Source organism: Balaenoptera acutorostrata, chromosome 17 (assembly GCF_949987535.1).
Source record: "Balaenoptera acutorostrata chromosome 17, mBalAcu1.1, whole genome shotgun sequence".
Lineage (NCBI taxonomy): Eukaryota > Metazoa > Chordata > Mammalia > Artiodactyla > Balaenopteridae > Balaenoptera > Balaenoptera acutorostrata.
In genome coordinates, this window is record NC_080080.1 from 30,998,086 (window position 1) to 31,018,487 (window position 20,402).

General features: G+C 38.1%; 1 protein-coding gene across 7 annotated transcripts in view; it reads right to left on the reverse strand.

Annotated features, from left to right (window-relative positions):
- OXR1 (oxidation resistance 1) overlaps positions 1–20,402 on the reverse strand; it is a 458,270-nt gene that overhangs the window by 133,309 nt on the left and 304,559 nt on the right. Inside the window, exon 1 of one of the 7 annotated variants that reach the window (XM_007188766.3) lies at positions 5,080–5,113. The exons of the other annotated variants lie outside the window; for them this stretch is intronic. Coding sequence (XP_007188828.2) covers positions 5,080–5,098 — 19 coding nt within the window. The 5' untranslated portion in view covers positions 5,099–5,113. Of the gene's footprint in view, positions 1–5,079; positions 5,114–20,402 lie in introns of those variants that run through there. 7 annotated transcript variants of the gene reach the window in all.

Sequence of the window (20,402 nt, forward strand, 5' to 3'; positions counted from 1 at the left end):
TGGCCTGAACGACTAGAAAAAGGGTGCTTCCATGAACTGAAATACTAATAAATGCTTAATGCATGATTTATGTAATTTTGCTAAAATGTGTTAACCTGTTAATGAGTTAATAAATGGTACAGATGAACCTATTTGCTGGGCAGGAATAGAGACGCAGATGTAGACAACGGATGTGTGGACACAGGGGGAGGAAGGGAGGGTGGGATGAATCGAGAGATTAGGATTGACATACATACACTACCATGTGTAAAATAGATAGCTAGTGGGAACCTGCTGTATAGCACAGGAGGCTCAGCTCGGTGCTCTGTGATGACCTAGATGGGTGGGATGGGGGTGGAGGGAGGTCCAAGAGGGAGGGGATATAGGTATACATATAGCTGATTCACTTGTTGTACAGCAGAAACTAACACAACATTGTAAGGCAATTATACTCCAATATATATATATATATATATATATATATATATATATGTAAAGCACTTAGTATAGTACTTAGTACCAAGTCAGCCCAATATAGGTGTTTGTTGTCAACTACTAATGAATTGAGATGGGAAATGTATTAACCCCCAGAATATTATTAGATGGGAAAATGTTCACAGTAGAGTTAAAACTTTTGGTCTTTGGAAATAAAGTGACTGAAATGAGATACTGAAAGGCTCTCCGTTGGATGTTAAAGTATAGGAGATAAACAGGATTTTCAAGTAATGACCACAATTCCCTCTCCTTCAATTCCCCCTTTTCACCTGCACGTGCCTTTAATACAGTATTTTTCTCTTTTTTACTCCTACCTCTTGAAAGTATCCCTAACTTCAAAAAACAACACATGCACAAAACATATTAACCTTCCAAAAAAAAATCTTTGTGCTTTATACTCACTATAGCAATGGAATTTACATTCAACAATACTATTTTAAGTACCATGGAAGTACTTGTATTTTGAAGATACAACGATGACATTTATTTTTTATTGTTATTTTATGTTCTTGAAACTGTGAAAGCCAATACAATGAAATGTAAGTATTAGAGAATGCTCAAATACATACAAATATCCTAACCAGCTTTTTTTTTTTTTTAAAGCACTTTTGGTTTCTATGCAAAGGTTTGGTTTCTATGTTCTTCTATAGAATTCATTTTTCACTGGCGAATTGTAAGATGACATTTCAAGCTAAAAATATCTGGAATCTTCCTGACGGCAGAAAAAGGGTCCTGGCTATGGAAATAACTATGTGACTGATTCCATTTGATTCAATTAACTTTGCATAATTTCATTTCTCCTTTGTGAATATCTGGGATCAGGGAGTAGGGCCCTTCCATAATTACTATTATGACTTACAGTATTTTTTTCCCCCAGTGGGCATTAGCTTATACCTATAACTCTCCTTCTGTAGGAAGTATGACTCTATTAAAATGTATGCTCATGTGCCGATTCTATTTCAGTTTAAGTCTTTATGTATAACAGGGCCTGGTAAATAAATAACACTGGGGACCCAATAAATAGACAATACGGTTTGGCTGCTTCGACCAGACCAAGCAACTAAAACAAACACAGAAAGAACAATAACTGCTGGAAACCCCACCCCACCCCCTCCCACCGTGTTTTCCTCTGAAGGTGAGGAGTTAGACAAAACTCTTTGTCATATACTGATTCCAAAATCCACTGTTAAACACGCTTATGTTATTTTTTCCAAAGGCTTACTGTAATTTACAGATCGATATGGCTCTTAAATGGAAGGAAGAAAGACAGGAAAAGAACTGGGGAATCTAAGTAACCTCTTTTATTTTTAAAGCCACAGAGGTGCTGTGGGCTGTAGTTCTGCTAATTCAGTAAAGGATACAAGTTCTCAGAGACTGGCGTGCATTCAGCACTGGGACTCAAAATAGCTTGAACGCTGCAAGTTGGAAGTTCTCTGAAGACAGATTTCACAGTTCTCCTTTTAATTCAGGCAGTGAGTTAATGGGTCATATCATCATCTCCAATGATAATTAAAATGCAGAATTTACTCTCTTTAATTTGGGATAAATTCTATAATTTCTCCTTCTTTCCTCTTCCCAACCATCTAATGTTTTGTTTAATGTTGATGCTACAATTGATAGCTGAACAGTACTTCATGGTTTATCAAGTGCTCTTATATACATTTCGTATTCAATATCTTTACTGGTCCAATATTTTTTACAAATCGTCCTAACAACATCATGGTGAAGGAATTATTCATATGATTTCTATTCTTTAGATATGTAATTTGAAACTCTGAAAACAATTCTGGATCACTAAGTACATATAGTTTAAAGGAGCAGAACCATAACTTGAACCACGTCTTTAATTTTAAAAAACTGTACCCTTGGGCTTCCCTGGTGGCGCAGTGGTTGAGACTCTGCCTGCCAATGCAGGGGACACGGGTTCGAGCCCTGGTCTGGGAAGATCCCACATGCCGCGGAGCAACTAGGCCCGTGAGCCACAATTACTGAGCCTGCGCGTCTGGAGCCTGTGCTCCGCAACAGGAGAGGCCACGATAATGAGAGGCCCACGCACCGCGATGAAGAGTGGCCCCCGCTTGCCGCAACTAGAGGAAGCCCTCGCACAGAAACGAGGACCCAACACAGCCAAAAATAAAAAACAAACACACAAACAAAAAACGGTGTGCTCCTATTTAAAAAAAAAAACTGTACCCTTTCCATTTCATTACAGTTAAATATTGGTAATTATATTACTAAAAATTCTCTGAGTATTTTCCAGAGGTTTTCAGTCAAGACAGTTGCCCAAGAACAGGGAGAACCACAGCGCAAGGGAATTAGGGTGGAGGAAGGTACTGAGAAGAGACCAAAATTGGCCATGGATAAGCTACATAACAGAAAGAGAATACTCTTACAGAGTTTGAATGTGAAATGCACAGCATTTAGCACATTATACAAGTAATGCATTTATCTATAATTTTTACTGCCATATTTCATCAAGACTGCATTTATTATAAGATGCACCACCAAGAGAAAAAACAAAAAACAAAAAACAAAACCCTGTCAATTAAACCATGATAAGCCATTGATCATAAGATATTTTGAGATTTTAAAAAATCAAAATGTGAAAAAAGGTACATCTTAGAATCCAGGAAATATAGTACTGGTAACTGCGGAGGGTATGGGAATTCTCAAAATCAGTCAATATAACCTAACTAGACAATCAATAAGCATTTATTAAGTGCCTATGGATGGGTATAAAGAAGCGAAATGCATAATCTCAGTGAAGAGGCTTAAGTGCTACATATGAAATATTAATTGCTATCCTTCAGTTTCACAATGATGACCACTGGTTGGAGAAAACAAATCTGCCTGTGCAAAAAAGATGTCTGGGTGTGCAAGTGCCAGGGGGTTATGAGGTATAGGAAGGAGGAGGAGATAGAGGAATAAAGAGGAGGAAGCAGCTGGGGGAGGGGAGGATGGCTTGGAGGACCGGTAGGAAGAATGGAAGGAGGGGTCTAACCTCTCCAGGAGCTTCACTGAAATTCATGAGTGGTCTGAATCCTGTGCGCACAGATCTCCTGATCCTATTAATTGCTGGGCTGTATGTGAAATGATTCTTTGAAACAACAGCTTTGAAAAAGGGCTTCAAACATTTTTGTAACATCTAGAGTCTAACCCTGAAAATTCTTCCATTCTTGTATACTGTTTAAATCACAAAGACTGAAAACTTGGACACTTTTGATACCTCTCAAATTTGAGCTAAATGTAACTGCTTAAACATTGGGCATTGCTTGGAAATTAAATTTTGTTATGACTGGTTATCAACATTCTTGATGACTTAAAAGTTTTAGATTCTGTGATTAACGTTAAAAAGTTGTTTGGGCTGAAACCAATCATCTAAATATTTAACTTGGGCATTTTGCATATTATTATGATTATAAGCACAAAATCTGTGTGCTGAACTGGAAAAATGAAATTAGATTGTTTATTTCTAATTAAAAACATTTCTGTTTCTGCAGTGAGATTTTCATAAATAAATTACCCTGTAATATGAAATAATTGCTTTTGCAATTAACCAAATAAGAAGAAAAGATACTCAACCTTTTAGCCATGCATTATATGCTCATAAATTTATTGCTAATTTGAAAGGGATAATATCCTGTAGCATCATTAGGCTTCAAGACTAAGTGATAAACTATATTATACATTCTGATACTGTTACATAGTTGCTTGTGATTGAGGAAAAAGTAACCTAGCAATGGTAATTACTTCTTTTAAAAGGAACAACTATAAATAAATAATAATGCAGAGCAATTTCATTTTTAAAAGTCAATAATAAATTCCATCTGCTGCACGCCATTAAAAATCAAAGAGGTTACTTATGTGCCTCAGATCTTTTTATATCTTTATGCCTTCCATTTAGAAGTATAGGTCGACCCATCAATGATAATGTTATTTTGACTTGTTTGACCAAAACTTAAAAAAAAAAAAGACAAAAACCTCCTATTGATTTCCCTCCGCATTTCTGTGGAGCCTAAAAGACTTATTTCAATAAAATGCCAAAGGAAAACAAAGATATTTAAGCAAACTTTTAAGAGGATGGTTAGGAGAGCCTAATGAAATGCATTACCAGTCTTTGAAACCCAGAGAACACGCATAAGCGTGTGACTTAATCACTATCATTACCCTAGTTGTGCACAACCTTTCAGTTAAGGGCAAGATAAGGCAATATGGAAATCTTACTGACAAATTTCATTTCCTATGAATGAATGAAAGAAGTCACTAATGACATATATAAATGGCCACTGGACATGAAAACAGACCCAATATCACTATGTTTGAATCTATTTCTGGTAGGGCCTCCATATAGAATCACAGCAGCTGCACCTACAGCAAATCCTAGACAAATAATGTAGTTGCACAGAAAGTCTTTTTCATATCCTATATTCAGATTAGTATTTTAACAGAGTCACTCCCTCCTGATTGCCCCCAGCAAACATTCCCTTCCTGGAGGTAGTAACCAACAGATCCATATAGCTCATCTGGATTTTGAAAATATAACAAAGTCACCTTTCTCTGACCTTCTAAAATGACTTGTTTAAAGCTGAGAGCACTTACACATACCTTTACGTGCGCAGAACATTTCTGAGGTCCTCCCTTCAACCCCTACTCAGCCAGCAAAGTGCTGCTCTCAGGAAGAGAGGACGGGGATTTTGGTTCCTGTGCTTCCCCGGGTAATACAACACTTCCTTTCTGGGAGAGTGCCCTCTACTCCCGGCCCTGACCTCTGGTGGCAGTGTTCGAGTCTCAAAGGTTTCTGTTTCTGCACACGGTAAACCCACTGTATCGCCTCCTGGCTGCGTAAGCCTCCCTCTTGGTTCACTGAACATTCTCGAAACAGTGCCAGCATGCTCTACATAATACACTACTAAGTGGACCCTCTAAGTCTATCATGGAGTGAGATAACAGAACTCAGTATCTAACTTCTGTACGTTTCTTATCTTAAAGTGAATCAATGGCTCAGCCACCTTTAACAAATCTCTATTATGTACTCCTAACAGCACTGAGACTCAGCAGATCTGATAAGGCTGGGTCCTAACCTGATTGGTGTTTTATACCTTTACAGATATTTAAATGCTGTTAGCTCACTGTCCAAACCTAAGTTTGATTTTTTTTTTTTTCTCCAGAACCTCCATCTGCATTGTCATGATATAGTACACACTACTTTGCATTACAGTTATTTCCTTCTGTGTTTTTGCCCTGTTAGGACAAGAAGAGAGAACGTAACAGCACCTGTAATAGTGTGGAAACTTAGTAACTGAATGAATGAATGAGTCATAATAACTCCCTCTCCCTACCTGCCGCCCACCTCCCCTTAATTCACATTCTGTGTCAGTCCTTTAAAAGCAAGTGGCACGGTCCACAGCCTGGCTCTATTTGACTCCCTGTGCATACACTTAAACTTGAGAATCCTGGAGAAGATTTTGGTGGATGTTTCCCTTTTATTCTCCCCGGTCCTCACATTTTTATGGAATCCTTCAATGGCAGCTCACTGAGATATAAACATATGATAATACTGTATTCTATTTGGTGCGTAGGGATTATTATCATCAGGAAGAGAAAATGTCAACTCAGTAGATAAAAACCCTTCGCAAGTCCAAGGTCTACTGACTGCCAAAATAGGCGGGCTCCAGGGGCAAGTTAAAAAAATATACAAGTCATTGAAAACTGCGTGCAGTACATTGTGATGAACTGACAATGATTATAAAGAAAACGGAGTTCATATTACCACCAGTTCATGACACTGGCATCTCTATGTAATACAGTAAGACCAAGATTTTGCGTGCAGCACAGAACTTACGGCCTTTGCCAAGTTCTGACAGTTCCATAATAAGCTATTCATTGGCTAGTAAAGAACCGGATCAAACCAACATGATTTCAGAGGAAAATGGTATAAACTGGCAATATAATTCATTCTCAAATGAAAATTATGATATCTCATCTTCTCTATGGAGCTACCGTTGTATCCACCACAAACTATTTGGCTCCTTTAAGGGTTCCAGCAGTATTCCATATGAATGCTATTAATTAAATAAGACAACCTATGTAAAACTTCTGGTAAAGTTCCTGGCACTCCGCTATAAGTGTTTTAACAGCTATTAATTTCTATTCCATTCCTTAACGATACGACTGGCTTATTCCAGTCCTAGATACCATTCTACATAAGAGTAATGCTAATGCTAAACAATGCCTTACATGTAGGTAAGGCTTTATCATTTACAAGTGCTTCAACTAATATTCTCTAGTTATACACACAACCACCCTGGGAGATGTTGCTTATTCTCAAAGTTTTGTGGAGTTAGCTATGTATAGAAACTTAATGACAATGTATCCTTGCAGCTTTATATGGTGAGCAAAAAGAGAGGGCAGAAGTGTTTTGAAGTTGCTCTAATGTTCACCTTCAAATAATTTAGCATAGCTGCAGACTCCTGGAAACAACAGCAAGCAGGTAGAAAGCAGGAATGAACTGGCTCTTTTTTTAAATCAAGACTTTATATTAGAAGAAGAGACTCACAAAAAACCCTAGACAAAACATAAACATATGGTTTTCAGGATCTGCAGAAAAAGGAAAAGGGGGGCTTTTATACATTTACATCTCACATAGATGGTAATGCTATCTATATCTGCATTGTGTTTGAATTCAAATAATAGAAGTATAAAGACGTACACACATATCAAATACACTTGTAAACTGGCCATATGAAAAGTACTTGTATAAACAAATATCCATATCTATATACATTTCATATCTACACAAGACATATTTCCCAGTATTTTGTCATTTGCGCTTTCGTATTTGCTTTCACTAGGAATCTGATAGGAACTAGATTTGACTCACTTGTCAGCTAAGTGTAGTTCTTTCAAGGTTTTGTAAGACCAAGTCAATCTTTTAATTGTGCTTAGAACCGTCCGTTAGGCAACTGATGACATAGTTTCCAAAGAATAAATACTGGCTCTTGGGCATTGCTTCCTCTTAGCTGTCCATCAACTTTGGGATCCAGGCTGCTAAGAAGCTCTGTTTTTAAAATATTTTTAGTGCTGTGGTCAGGAATGCCACTGCTTCTACATAACCTCCAGTTTTTATTCTAGATTCTTTTTCCAGTTTTTTAAAAATGTATTTCCTATCTTACTTCTTGATTGATTTGCCTTATATTATACATCATGTAGTTTGATCAATTCGTGATAATGAGACATTTTATTTCGTTGAAAGGTTTTTTTTTCTTCAATTTTATTGTGGTAAGAACATAACGTTCTTACCACACAGTCTAGTTCTTATCAGATTCCTAATGTGAGCAAATAAGAAAGAGCAAATGACAACATACTGGGACATACGTACTTTGTGTAGATATGACACATATATAGATATTTGTTTACATAGGTACTTTTCATATGACCATTTCACAAGTGTGTTTGATATATGTGTGTCTCTTATTTGAATTCCAACACTTAACATGTTAACATGTAAAATTTTGCATACAGTACATTATTGTTCATTATAATGTGACTTTTTTCCTTATTAATTTATTTTATTTTTTATTGAAGTATAGTTGATTTACAAAGTTGTGTTAGTTTCAAATATACAGCAAAGTGATTCAGCTATATATATACACACACACATATATATATATATTCTTTTTCAGATTCTTTTCCACTATAGGTTATTACAAGATACTGAATTTAGTTCCCTGTGCTATACAGTAGGTCCTTGTTGTTTACTTTATATACAGTGGTGTGTATATGTTAATCCCAAACTCCCAATTTATGCCTCCCTCCCTTTCCCCTTTGGTAACCATAAGTTTGTTTTCTATGGCTGTGGGTCTATTTCTGTATTGTAAATAAGTTCATTTGTATCATTTTTTAAAGATTCCACATACAAGTGATATCATATGATACTCGTTTTTCTCTTTCTGACTTACTTCACTTAGTATGATAATCTCTAGGTCCATCCATGTAGCTGCAAATGGCAAAATTTCATTCTTTTCTATGGCTGAGTAATATTCCATTCTATATATATACCACATCTTCTTTATCCATTCATCTGTTGATGGACATTTAGGTTGCTTCCATGTCCTGGCTATTGTAAATAGTGCTGCTATGAACATTGGGGTGCATGTATCTTTTCAAATTACGTTTTCTCTGGATTGCTGGATCATGCGGCAGCTTTATTTTTAGTTTTTTAAGGAACCTCCATACTGTTCTCCATAGTGGCTGCACCAATTTACATTCCCGCCAACAGTGTAGGAGGGTTCCTTTTTCTCCATACCCTCTCCAGCAAATAATGTGACTTTAAATGTAAAAATTTGTTGTTTTATTTCTATGAGATGGATAAATCTGCTTGATTACACAATTAGGGCTTGTTCAAACTGAACTTTTTTTTGAAGATGGTAAGGATAGGATCCTTTGCTAAAGGAAAATTAATGAAAAAATAGTCTTTCCAGTACTTGGGTAATTTCAGAATCTTGTGGTCTTCCTATTTATAGATGTTAATTGTTGGCAGGTAGGATTATAAAAGCACTTTTGCTAATATCACATTACAATGCCAAGGATACAACCTTAACTTGAGATGTGAATTTTACTTGTGGCGTGCACCCTTATCAAAATGCATGCTACAGAACACAAAAAGAACACTTTCCTCCTCAGGTGAACTGCCAAACAAATGTGGTTAAGATGTTGAGTGATCAGTGGTGTCAGTTCTAAAACAAAGGTTTCCCAGGGGATGAATGCAAGGAAAGGCAATGTTCCCTGGTGGAGAGAAAATATCCACTTCTCTATGAGAAAGGCTACTTATCAAGTATTTAATTTTCTTTTAGAAGAGAAAGGGTGTTTAAGAGTGATTTTTAAAAGAAAATTTGAACTGCTTACAGTAGCGATTATTGTTGGGTATATGTAGGGTATTTCAAGTGTACTAGTCTTCATGGAAATAAATGCCTCATAAGTTTAGTTTGCCTAAAAGAGCTTTCACCAAACCAGATCAGGTAGCACGTAACAAAATTAATGCTGTTTACTGAGCAACTAGTGTTTGAGGGAAGCCTTTGCCAAACACTGGAGTTACAGTGGCGATTCAGTAACCTGATATACACAGTCTTTTTAATTTTCTTCTTTCTCCTTGTGAACATACTTTCTGACTGAAGGGAAAAAAGCCCCAAGTTCTGTGTTTTTCCCTTGGGAAAAATGTCTCCCATTGAGCAGGGAGCACAATTTCTGTTCTATTTTCCCCTCCTGTTATATTTCTCAGCAATCTGCACTAAATGGTCAGCTTGTCTCCTTTCTCTGGGCTGTATCAGCTAACGTAAATATTGCAGAGTGATCAACAGTTAAGACTCTGGAGCCAGTCTGCCTGGGTTCCAGCCTCCACTTTCCAGCCATGAGGCCTGGGGTAAATTATTAACCTCTCTGCCTCTCAGTTTTCTCACCTGTAAAACTAGGATTTTAATACTTCCTACCTCATAGGGCTGCTATGAGGATTAAGTGCTTTAATACATAAGAGAAACTCAGAATAGTACTTGGCATGGAATAAGTACTCAATAAATGCTAGCTTGTTAAATTATCATTATAAAGAGAAAGCTATAAAAGTAGGTGTAGGTATTTCACATATTGCCAGCCGTATCAAGATAAGCCATGTTAATACAACATTCTTTATAATATAGAAATTTATTAGGATGAACTCTTCAAAACAAAGCTTTCCTTAACTACCTGATTTTGAAATTTCAAAATTGTCATAAGAAAAGAGATGCAGAAAGGAAATAAAGGAAAAAAACCCTCAGTTCATAATGACAAATGAGTTTTAAGCTTGATTTCAAGCTCCTATAATAAAGTCTAACCAAGAAAATGAATGATTCCACACATAAAAAGTTACACAGTACATGAAAATTATTATAGCCTAAAAGAATTATGTTAAGGTTAGTGTTTGATTAAAATAGTTACATCAATCAGTGGTGCCTTGGGACTTCCCTGGTGGCGCAGTGGTTAAGAATCCGCCTGCCAATGCAGGGGACACGGGTTCGAGCCCTGGTCCAGGAGGATCCCACATGCCGTGGAGCAACTAAGCCCGTGCGCCACAACTACCGAGCCTGTGCTCTAGAGCCCGTGAGCCACAACTACTGAGCCCGCGTGCCACAACTACTGAAGCCCGTGGCGCCTAGAGCCCGTGCTCCGCAACAAGAGAAGCCACCACAATGAGAAGCCCGTGCACCACAATGAAGAGTAGCCCCTGCTCGTGGCAACTAGAGAAAGCCTGTGCACAGCGACGAAGACCCAACACAGCCAAAAATAAATAAATAAATAGATCGATAGATAGATAAATAAATAAATATTAAAAACAAATCAATGGTGCCTTGGACATTGTCTAATAGTGTATATCTTAAACTTTTACTTTATTATAATTATTAAAAAATTTCCCCAGATATGAACTATATGCCATATAATTGTTTTTCAACAAAAGGGAGACAATCATTAAGATTATGGACATTGAGAAGTGGAAACAACAAAGATCAAGCAGAAGATTATAAAAGAGAAAAACAATGAAATGATTAGTGACTGATCAATAAGAAAAGGAAATGGAATAGGTATCATTTAAGAATATAATTCAAGATCTCTCAGTCATGTTGGTCAGAAACAAGTTAGTCCTCTTGAAAATCAGAATGACCTTTTAGCTTTTGTTTTCACATATGTTTACCATATGTAGTGTAGAAATTAAAATTACACTATATTTGATCTATTTAGACTATGTGGCTGGAAATTGATGTAAAAACTGGAATTCATTATTTTATTTTTTAAAACAATCTATTACACTTCCTGACAAAAGTCATTTCTATAGTTCAAAAGCAAAAGTACTCTCCATCACCATTTAATGGCTGGAAAAAAAAAAAAGCCTAGATTTGACTAAGCTAATTTTGGAATAGTCAGGAAAGAATGGGGATGGGAAACAGCAAAAGGAGGATATTTGGGATGTCCAGGCTGTCTGCCCAGCACTGCTACTTTATATGGAACAAAGGCTTTGCTCCACCAGCTTGAAAGAATCTTTTTGTGCCTTGTAAATTATACTGAGGATTTGGATTTTAATCTGAGGGCAATAGGGAGGTACTTAGGCTTTTAAGCAGAGCACCTTTTGACATCACCCTTACAGTTCTCCAGGGTCTGTCCAATTCTGGCTCTTTAATTCTCTTTAAGGGCAACATCTTTGAACTAGATGGGACTCTCCTCCCATTGTCCTTGGTCCCCAATATCCTTTCTTCCTCACAAAATGCAATCTAGTTTGTGTTCTCAGTCAAAGTAGAGAACCATGAGGACAACTGAAATCAATACTCAGACAAAATCAGACCTGACAGAGTGGATTCACTACTCACAGGATCCGGCCTAAGAACTCATTTCCATCGTCACCCCCTCTTGCTCACTGAGTTTAACATATGCAGCCTTTTTGCTGTTCTTTGAACACACCAAGCATGCTCCTGTCCTAACACTTTTTGTACTTGTGGTTCCCCTTTCCTTAGAATGCTCTCCCCAGACATTGGCCTGACCTTGCTCCCTCATCTTATTTAAGTCCCTGTTCACATAGCTCTTCCTTAGAGAGGTCATTTCTCACGACAGTATCCAGGGAAGCACCCCCTTACATGTTGTTTCCTTCATGACACATCACTAACTGATATGATACCTTTATATGTTTCTGCATAGTCCCCCCTACTAGAATTTTTTTTTTTTCAAACATCTTTATTGAAGTATAATTGCCCCACAATAGTGTGTTAGCTTCCGCTCTACAACAAAGTGAATCAGCTACACATATACAATACGTTCCCATCTCTCTTCCCTCTTGCATCTCCCCCCCTCCCACCCTCCCCATCCCACCCCCCTAGGCGGCCACAAAGCACCGAGCTGATCTCCCTGTGCTATGCGGCTGCTTCCCACTAGCTATCTATTTTACATTTGGTAGTGTATATATGTCCATGCCACTCTCTCACTTTGTCACATCTCACCCCACCCCCTCCCCATATCCTCAAGTCCATTCTCTAGTAGGTCTGTGTCTTTATTCCCGTCTTGCCACTAGGTTCTTCATGGCCTTTTTTCTTTTTTTTTCCCTTAGATTCCATATATATGTGTTAGCATACTGTATTTGTTTTTCTCTTTCTGACTTACTTCACTCTGTATGACAGACTCTAACTCCATCCACCTCACTACAAATACCTCCATTTCATTTCTTTTTATGGCTGAGTAATATTCCATTGTATATATGTGCCACATCTTCTTTATCCATTCATCTGTCGATGGACACTTAGGTTGCTTCCATGTCCTGGCTATTGTAAATAGAGCTGCAATGAACATTTTGGTACATGACTCTTTTTGACCTATGGTTTTCTCAGGGTATATGCCCAGTAGTGGGATTGCTGGGTCGTATGGTAGTTCTATTTGTAGTTTTTTAAGGAACCTCCATACTGTTCTCCATAGTGGCTGTATCAATTTACATTCCCACCAACAGTGCAAGAGTGTTCCCTTTCCTCCACACCCTCTCCAGCATTTATTGTTTCTAGATTTTTTGATGATGGCCATTCTGACCGGTGTGAGATGATATCTCATTGTAGTTTTGATTTGCATTTCTCTAATGATTAATGATGTTGAGCACTCTTTCATGTGTCTGTAGGCCATCTGTATATATAATCCAAAAATGGGCAGAAGATCTAAATAGACATTTCTCCAAAGAAGATATACAGATGGCCCCCTACTAGAATTTAAGCTCTAAGAATGTTCATTGCTATAGTCCCCACAATCAAAACAATGTCTGGAACATTGAAGGGGACCAAGGAATATCTATTCAATGGCCCAACTAGAAGTTGCTGGGCATATAACAGACGTCCAATGAGTACTTGTGGAAAACCTATTAAGGTTTAGACTGAATGAATGTGTACATGCTTTATGCTAGATTAAAAATATGTATTCATAATAATAATTCTATTGCTATTTTATTTTAAATTTGCTTCTAATTACTGATGTGCTCAGACTTGGGGTGTCATGAGTCTTTCCTAGAGTAATGTTGTCTAAATTGAGATTTAAAGAGAGAAATAAATTAGGCAAACAGGATCATGTGTTGAAAAGGTAGGTGGGAACAGGGGAAAGGGAAAGTAAGTACTCAAGGCAGAGAGACTACAGGGGAAAAGGCCTGCTGAGGAAGCTTCAACTGCAAGAAGTCCAGTGTGACAGTAGCATGCTATAGGAGAAGATATGATAAATTATGGTACAGAGAGAGGAGAGATATGAGATTAGGGAAATAAGCAGGAACCAGGGCCTTCATGTGTCCTGTAAATTACACTGAGAATTTAGATTTTAATCTGAGGGCAATAGGGAGAGCATTAATAAGATCAGACTTGAACTCTAAAAATTAGCCCCAATACAGGAGATGGATTGAAGGGGGACACATCCTGAATGTAAGAGTGGTCTTAGGAGGTGATGATTATAATCCATGTGATATATGAAGCTCAATAATGACAGAAGGGACTGAAAGAAGTGAACCAATCGAAGACATTTTACAGGTTAGAATAGCTAGGATTTCTTGAGTGATTATAGCTGTGTTGATGGCGGAGATGTGCTTGGGGTGGTAGAAGAAAGAACCTATTTTGGTACCAGAGAATACTGAAGGGAGCTCAGCTTTAAATGGGGGCATTAGAAAACCAACTGTGGAAAGGTTGGTTTTGAAATACCTGTGGAATATCCTAGTAGATGTCTAGTAAACAGTTGTAGGTCTAAAGTTTATGATAATCTTCTCAGCTGGAAATTTAGATTCGAACATAATCTGCTCATGGATGTGAATTAATATTGCTTAGGGCAAACATATTCTCATATATTCTTTACCTAGATTCAGCCATTGTTAATATTTTATCCCATTTGTTTTACATTTGTGCTCTCCCTCTCTTTCTCTTCTCTCTCTGACATATATGTATACACACACACACACACATAATGTATATATTTGTTGAACCATTTGAGGGTAAGTTACATGCATCATGGCTTTGGCCCTAAATACTCAAGTGTATACTTCCTATGAATAGGGATATTCATGCATACCCATGAATATGCAGTTTTCAATTTGGTCAATTTCACATTGACAGAATACTTTTATATGATTGTTGTCTGCAGTCCAATTTTGACTACTGACCCAATAATGACTCCAGACAGCATTTTTAATTCTCAAGTTAAGGTTGATTTCTTCTGCTAAGTTTGGCTTTCACAATTACACAAAAGTCTAAGAGTCACGTTAAGTAGTTGATTTTGTTTGATTTTCCTTCCTATAAAAGAAGTAATAAGGTTTGAAAGAATATTTCTTTATGTTACTGAAGTCCATCTCCTGCAGCTTTTTTTTTTAATTCTATGAGTCCTATCATCTACATAAAGGCAAAGCTATCACATGAATAAAAAAGAGTTGTCCAACTGACCTCCTCTGTATAGTATTTGCTTTGATGCTTTTTTATGAGCAATAAAGCTTCTTAAGCCCCCAGGGAACATTCTTCCTGTTCTTAAGATCACCTAATTTTTGTTTGTTTCTTTTTTGTTTTTTGTTTTTTTTTGGCCTCGAGGCTTGTGGGATCTTAGTTCCATGGACTAGGGATTGAACTTGTGCCCTCGGCAGTGACAGCACTAAGTCCTAATCACTGGACAGCCAGGGAATTCCCAAGATCAGCTAATTTGAGTTATATATATTTTTTTCTCCCTTTAGGAAAGTAATTGATAAGGAAAGGATGGAGGGTAGTGGTGGAAGGTGACAAAGTCCATTCTGTAAAGTAGACTTTACTATTAAAGTCACCTTTAAGAAGTATCAAAATTATAATTCTAAAAAATGTAACGCACCAAAGTATCAGCTAGAGCTAAATTCAGTAGGTTGTCAGTAAGAGCTCAGAGTAGGACGATATAAACCATCAGCATTCCAAACCTAACAGGACCAGAGCTGCACAATGGGAGGCTTTATTTATAGGAATCCTTTCGCACCCACTTGCAAAGTTGCTAAACTGGTTTCTGTTTCCTTTGTGGGTGTTTTGGTCAAAGAAGAGAAGCGTGTTTTGGCTTGTCACTGAATGTTGATCTTTAATGGAAAAGAAACAGATTTATCAGAATTATTTACCTCCACAATAGTCCTGACTTCACATCGTTCAAAGCCACCCATAGCTGTGCAAATGGCTTCCTCGCTTCCCATCCCTCTTTTTTTAGATATGAGAAATGGACCTGGGTTAATCTGCAAGCCACGTCAAAGGCAAAGATTTGATACGTCTTAAATCTCTGATAAAAAATAGTACACATAGCAGTCCTTATCTGCCCTCGGAAACCACCACCAAGATGACCAAACCATGATACGTTTGTCATTAGGCTACTGGAAGATTTGCCCCAAAAGTATGTGAACTTGGGTGTACCTTCATAAGGTATCTGTTTTAGAACCTTAAAAACAAAATCAAATGGTGGGGCTCCAGTATAAAGCTGTAAAATTAGGGGCTTTGAAATCAGACACTTCTGAGTTTGAATTCTCTCTCTGCTGCTTTCTGTGTTGCTTTGGCTGAATTACATAAAGCTCTCTATCCCCCAGTTGCCTCGCTAGTAACAAAGGAGAGATAGCACGTACCTGCCAGGGCATTAAATTAGGATTAAATGAGATAACATATGTAACATGTCTAAGTGCAATATCTACCATATGGTAGGTGCTTAAAAATAATTCCCTGAGCCCTTCAGCATGCTGACAAGGACTGATTTACTACAAAGCAGAAGGCCTGATTCAAGGCAGAAGGATTGATTTAAGGCAGAAGAGACGGAGAGGAGGGACCCGAGACTTCCTGGAAGCGGTGACATACATCAGTGAAGGAAGGAAAGCAGGAGACAGGCGGCTATGTCACGGTCTAGACAAGGGCACAAGAAGCTCGAACTTGGATAGCACCAGTGAGGAAGACGACTGGAGAGGACTTGTGAGAGTGTCAGGGAGCACAGGAGACACGTGACTCCCAGTGTTCACGTCTGCGGGGCAGAGAGAGTGATGTTGCCCTTGCAACCAGCGGGCAGGAAGAGATGGCTTGAGTCAAAAATGGTCATTTGAATTCTCAGGTGTTTCCGGGGACCCACAGACTCTTAGGGGGCAGTCGCTCAGCTCCAGCTGGACGTGTGGTGCCTTAAGCTTAACAGAAAAGTTAGCACCCAGTTCTATTTTGGGGGAGTCAGCTACATACAGGTGAGTTGATACCACTGCAGAAAATATCCTCAAGAAAGGAAAAAGTGTAGAGAAAGAAGAGAACAGGAAAGCTCTAGACCATGTGTATTTAGGTCAGACATAACGATCCTGTTCTTTTTCAGCTTTAAAGGCAGAGTGCCAAAACTATGTTTGTAGAAGGTGTTGAAACACAGTGTGGGAGGTTCTACACTCACCTGGTCTCTGGGACATTGGTCAGTTGGCGTCTTCTTATTTAAACAACAAAAAACATTCAGAGAGGGTTTCTTTCTTTATGGGGGATCAAGAATAGCAAAAACTAACATTCCCTGTGTTGCTTCGTGGCAGGTACTCTGGTGTGGTAGGTAGAATAATAACCCCTAAAAGTGCCCTTGTCCTAATCCCCCAAACCTGTGAATATGTTACCTTAAGCAGCTAAGGGGAATTAAGGTTGTAGATGGAATTGAGATGCAGATGAAATGAATTAAGGTTGCTAATCAGTTGGCCTTGAGATGGGAAACTAACCTGGTGGGCCCAGTGTAATCACAAGGGTCCTCCTAAGTGGAAGAGGGAGACAGGAGGGTCAGTGCCTGTGTGATGCATGTGAGAAAGACTTGATCGGCCATTGCTGGCCCTGAAGATGGCAGTGGGCCACCAGCCAAGGGCTGTAGCCAGAAACCTCTAGAAGCCTCTAGAAGCTAGAAAAGGCAGGAAAACAGATCCTCCCCTAGAGCCTTCAGAAAGAAATGCAGCCCTCCACACATACTGACTTTAGCCTAGTGAGATGCATTTTGGACTTCAGACCACCAGAACTGTTAAGATAATAAATTTGTGTTGTTTTAAGCCACTCACTTTTTGATAATTTGTTACAATTGCAACAGGAAAACTAATACATCTGGTAAATAGTTCACATACCATACTTGAGGTAGGACCTATTATTACCCCCAGTTTACAAAGAATTAAAATGAAGAGAAGTCATACCTTGGTCTGCTACCAAAGCCTGTGCTCTTAGTCACTACATTTCCCCCTCCAAATTCTTCCAAAATATTGGGTTGGCCAATAAGTTCATTCGGGTTTTTCCATAAGATTTTCGGAAAACCCAAACGAACTTTTTGGCCAACCCAATATCTAGCGAGGAGCCTCAAGTCATCAGCTTTCGTTTTTTACAAAATTCCTCAACATAGTTCTACTCATCTAAAGACAACTACATCGTATTATAATGGGACAAGAATGGATTATAATCGCACCCAATAAAAACAGGATGACTGTCTTCTTGTTAGGATGACTTTGTATTAGTTGCTTTCAGCCAGGAATGTAAGTAGTGCCTTGTCACAAATAACTAATTGCCATTCCTTGAAGCTTAGTGTTTACGCTGTTTCAACATAAATAAGAAGTAGGAGCTATCTGACTTGAGGTCTTTAGCAATGCCCTTGTTCACATTAAATTCTAGCTATTTCTGTTCTGGCTCCTCCCCTCCAGAAGGTGGTTGGCTCAATTAAAACAGGTCATTAGGTAAGCCTAGGCTGAGTCTTGCTGGAGAAGAAGGAAGAACACCTGACCTGTACAAATAGACCTCAGACAGAAACCAGGTCGGCAATGCCGACAGCCAGCCATACCCTATCCTTGTGTTTTAATTTAATTCCTGTAGTTGTAATTTTGATAAACAATTCCTTTTAAAAAAATTGTAGTTTTCAAGTGCAAGATAGTACAGAGTTTTTATCTTTATGAATTACCTTATACAGTAAACGTTTCTAAAAGCTTGCCTTTCCCATGAAATCGTTCTCCTCACTCCCCTTCAGCACAAAGGAATGATTTTGCCCTAGTGCAAATCAAAAGTCCCAGAATCTCACCTCCTTCATCTTGTAACATTTCAAGAAATCGAAGCTGAAGAGAGCATTATGCAGCCTCTGGTCTATTAACTGACTGTAACCTGATGCGGCTTTTTAACCAGAATGACATCCTGTACTACCTCAAATCCTTTGTGCAAAGAGATGTGCGAGTCACATGCACACACGTGTGCACAGGGCACACAAATACACGCACATCTTGTACACAAACATGAGCTGCCTAAATCATTTCTGAAACGCTTACCTCAATCATAGTACATAAACTTTTTGAAAACCACTCTCAGAATAAATAAGAAAAGCTTATGTAACAATTATCAAAAGGTAGGGACTGCCTCTATCTTATTGCACACAGCTGTACAACCATTTGTTAATCAGCTGTGTACTGGAAAGGCAGTAAACAGTTTTATTCAATAAACCTCTTCCTCTCTTTGCCCTGGTTTAAAATCATGTAATCCGACACTTCAGTAAAGCAACTGAGCTTTGTTACTGCATAAATTTCCACATCTCTCCACAAAAACAAATGGATGAGTTCAGAAGCAATGATTTTTAATGCTGTTAAGTCTTCTTAGTAAGAGCAATACCCATAGAAATTTACAAAAAGCTGAAAACCAATATCATACCTAATTTAGAGGACGTCAACAATACTGTATATGACAGAAAGGGGAAAGATGGTGGCACCTAAGTGTTTTTAAAATTCACATAAATATGCATATTTGTCCAACAAATTATGTATTTTGTGTTTGTTCCCTGTTAAAAGATGGTACCAAACCATGAACACAGGAAACAAGTTTTGCAGTCTCTCTCCATTAATAGCAATGACCTTGTCCCGATACAGCCGTACTTTCCTGTTCTGCAGTTCTTGGCTATTAACAGCTGATGTTTTTCAAATAACTCAGCAGTTCATGACTGTGGATCACAACAAACCTTATAGATAAATAACTGGGGAGAGAAAGAGCAAGAATAGAAGTCCAAGTATTTTGGCTCTAAAACTAATTGGTTGCATAAACCTTAGAGAAGTCTTTGAAATTAAACTTAGTAAGAACTCTTGCTGCTCTAACATCTATTTAGCAATATAATTAACTAAACTAATGAGATCAAATATTAGTCAGCACCATCTATAACTCAAAATAGCTATATTCCATTTGGAATGACGAATGAAAGTGTTACCACATGGAGGACCGGCTTACATGGCGGTAATTTTTAAGCCTACGGGGAAGAGCTGAAAAACATGTATTGTCAAATTTATGATTGAAAAAAATCATTAAATCACCCATAAATATGGTATGCACAGTTTTGTGTATATACCACATGTAGAGAAATTCTTAAGCACACTAAAGCATGTTTAAAGGAAGAACAAAAGGAATGTCTATATGCAGATGTTTGGACATTCAAACCATATTGTCTTTAAGATAACTATGAAACCCTAGTGGTGAATGGGGTGTGGATGGGGGATTACAAAGTGTTTCTGTTTGCTTGTTGGTATACTGCTTTTTAGTTTTGTTATTCATATTAAGCTCTATAATTTTAATAGATTTATTTATCATGAGGTTTAGATGACAATAATGGAGGCACATTCTACACTTTATGTGGGTTTTGGGTCTGAAGTCCTTGAATAAGTTCAAGGTGGTATGATTCCACTGCAGCTGCAAGTGGTAGACATGTCTAGGGATATCACCAAAGTCTACAATTTCCTCTTGTTGAAGAGGTGGACCCATGTTGGCATATGGTTCTCCATGACCATTTCCTTGAGCTGACTGGATAATGAGGTCTCCACTTGACACTTGACTCAAGGGCTGTTCTTCCATGGGCAGACAGTCTGGGCAATCAGATACTCTCTCAAAATGGAACTGAGAGATGAATTCTGGAGCTCAAAG